This window comes from Solanum lycopersicum, chromosome 5 (assembly GCF_036512215.1).
Source record: "Solanum lycopersicum chromosome 5, SLM_r2.1".
In the NCBI taxonomy this organism is placed as follows: Eukaryota; Viridiplantae; Streptophyta; class Magnoliopsida; order Solanales; family Solanaceae; genus Solanum; species Solanum lycopersicum.
Genome location: NC_090804.1, coordinates 12,885,931 through 12,887,931, shown reverse-complemented (window position 1 = coordinate 12,887,931; position 2,001 = coordinate 12,885,931). Strand labels below are relative to the sequence as shown.

Here is a 2,001-nt window from a genome sequence, read left to right as displayed (position 1 = left end):
GAAATGACCCTTAGGCACTGCTGAACTACTACTCCACTCTATGTCTGGCTCATTTGGAGTTGAAACTTGACAACTCAAGTTTTGCAATCTATTGATTCATAACAGGCATGGAGCCAGTTGATACCTAGAATGACGTCAAAATCCACCATGACTACCTCTACTAGATCAGCTATGGTGTTCTTGTGATTGATAGAAATAGGACAATCACGATAGACTCTTTCCTCTAGAATAGAATCCCTAACAGGTGTAGAAACACAAAAGGGTTCAGAAAGTTTTTCCGGATGAATCTTAGACTGATTTGCAACATAAGGAGTTACTAAAGATAAACTTGCTCTAGGGTCTAACAAAGCATATAATCAAAGGTAAAGACTTTGGTCATACCCTTTACAACATTTGGAGAGTTCTCTTGCTCTTGATGGCTAGTGATTGCATAGAGACAGTTCGCTCCGTTGACAGTACTAGAAATGGCTCCTCTAGGTGCCGCCCTATCTGGTGGAGCAATCTATGAAGCTTGAGCTCTATTGCTAGAATTTACACCACCTTACTTATTCTTGGGGCACTCTCTCATGAAGTGACCCTCTTTCCTACACTTGAAAGTAACCTATCTGCCCATCACGACATTTACCAGGGTGGTAACTACCACACCTACCACATGCAGGAGACCAATCATCTCCTTGTGCCAAACTATTTTGGGACTGGGCTTGTCCAGCCTTGACCATTATGATCTCTTCTGTTTTTGGGCGCAGGTGCACTAGCAGATGATGGTGCATGCCTATTTGGTTTCTGAAGTTGTGGTCGACTTGAACTACCCTTCTGTTGACCAGACTCATTACTAGTCTTTGCTTTCTTGTTTCAGTGCTCCTTTCTGTCCCTCAACTTCTCTTTCTCTGCCTGCTGCACATAGACCATTAATCTTGAAATGTCCATGTCCCCAATCAACATTGAGGCCTTACCTTCATTGCTTGAAGCACGACCTAGGCCAGCGACAAACAAGCTCATTCTTCTCATCATATTCTTAACCATCTCGGGAGCATAGCGAGACAGTTGGGTGAACTTTAAACCATTCTCATGAGCAATCAAGGAGTCCTATTTCAAAGTAAGAAACTCACGTACCTTTGCTTCCTTCAGTTCCCGGGGAAAGAAATGCCCTAAGAAGGCTTCATCAAAGAAAACCCAACTTGGGTATGTTGCATTCTCATCTCTCTTCCCTTTCTACTGATCAAACCAAGTCCTAGCCACATCTTAAGTTGATATACGACTAGTTCAATCCTTTCAATATCCATCACATGCATCACCTCAAACACCTTCTTCAACTCTTCCACAAAGTTTTCCGGATCTTTAGTAGTGATTGAACTAGAAAAACTTGGGGGATTCATCCTCAAGAATTCCTAAATTCTTGAATTGTCAGTCCCTACTTGTCGAGATCCTCTTTGTTTTCCGATTTGGTGGGTCATAGCTTGACTCAACATTCGGATAACCTCAGGGAATGCAACGTCCGTGACTTCTCTTTGTGGTTGCACATTTGGTGCATTAGGTATATCTAGTTCTTCGACATTCCTTCTTGATGGTCGGCCTCTGACTGCTATTAGTGGAGGCATGATGATCTAAAATATGAGCAAGCACGAATTAGAGGGAAACTTTTAGAGATAAATTCTAATGCATGAAATGAGTATGAATGCACGAAATGAGTACGAAAGAAGTGAGAATTTCCTAAATATTGTAGTCTTCTAATCATAGATATGGTGCGCTTCACACCAATGACTAAGAATCTACAGACACGACTTCATAGACTCTTTAGGACTCTTTAACTTTGTGTTCTAATACAAATATATTCAAGCTCGGAGCCTACACACTGGACATGGTCGACACCCAGTGACCATTGTTGGCCTTGAGCGAACCCTTGTCCTGATTTACTTAACTCAGCAGAAAACTAAATCAACTCAATTATGAAATAAGATATTCTTAAAAGAAAGACTTAAAACATGAAAGTATGGACAAAAT

General features: G+C 41.2%; 1 protein-coding gene across 1 annotated transcript; it reads right to left on the bottom strand.

Annotated features, from left to right (window-relative positions):
- Window positions 1–852: 852 nt before the first annotated feature.
- LOC138348656 (uncharacterized) lies at window positions 853–1,598 on the bottom strand. The gene is made up of 2 exons (XM_069298220.1): window positions 1,416–1,598; window positions 853–1,086 (listed from the first exon to the last, which is right to left on the bottom strand). The coding sequence occupies exons 1-2, from the start codon at window positions 1,596–1,598 to the stop codon at window positions 853–855; spliced, it is 417 nt and encodes a 138-aa protein (XP_069154321.1).
- Between the last annotated feature and the right edge of the window lie 403 nt (window positions 1,599–2,001).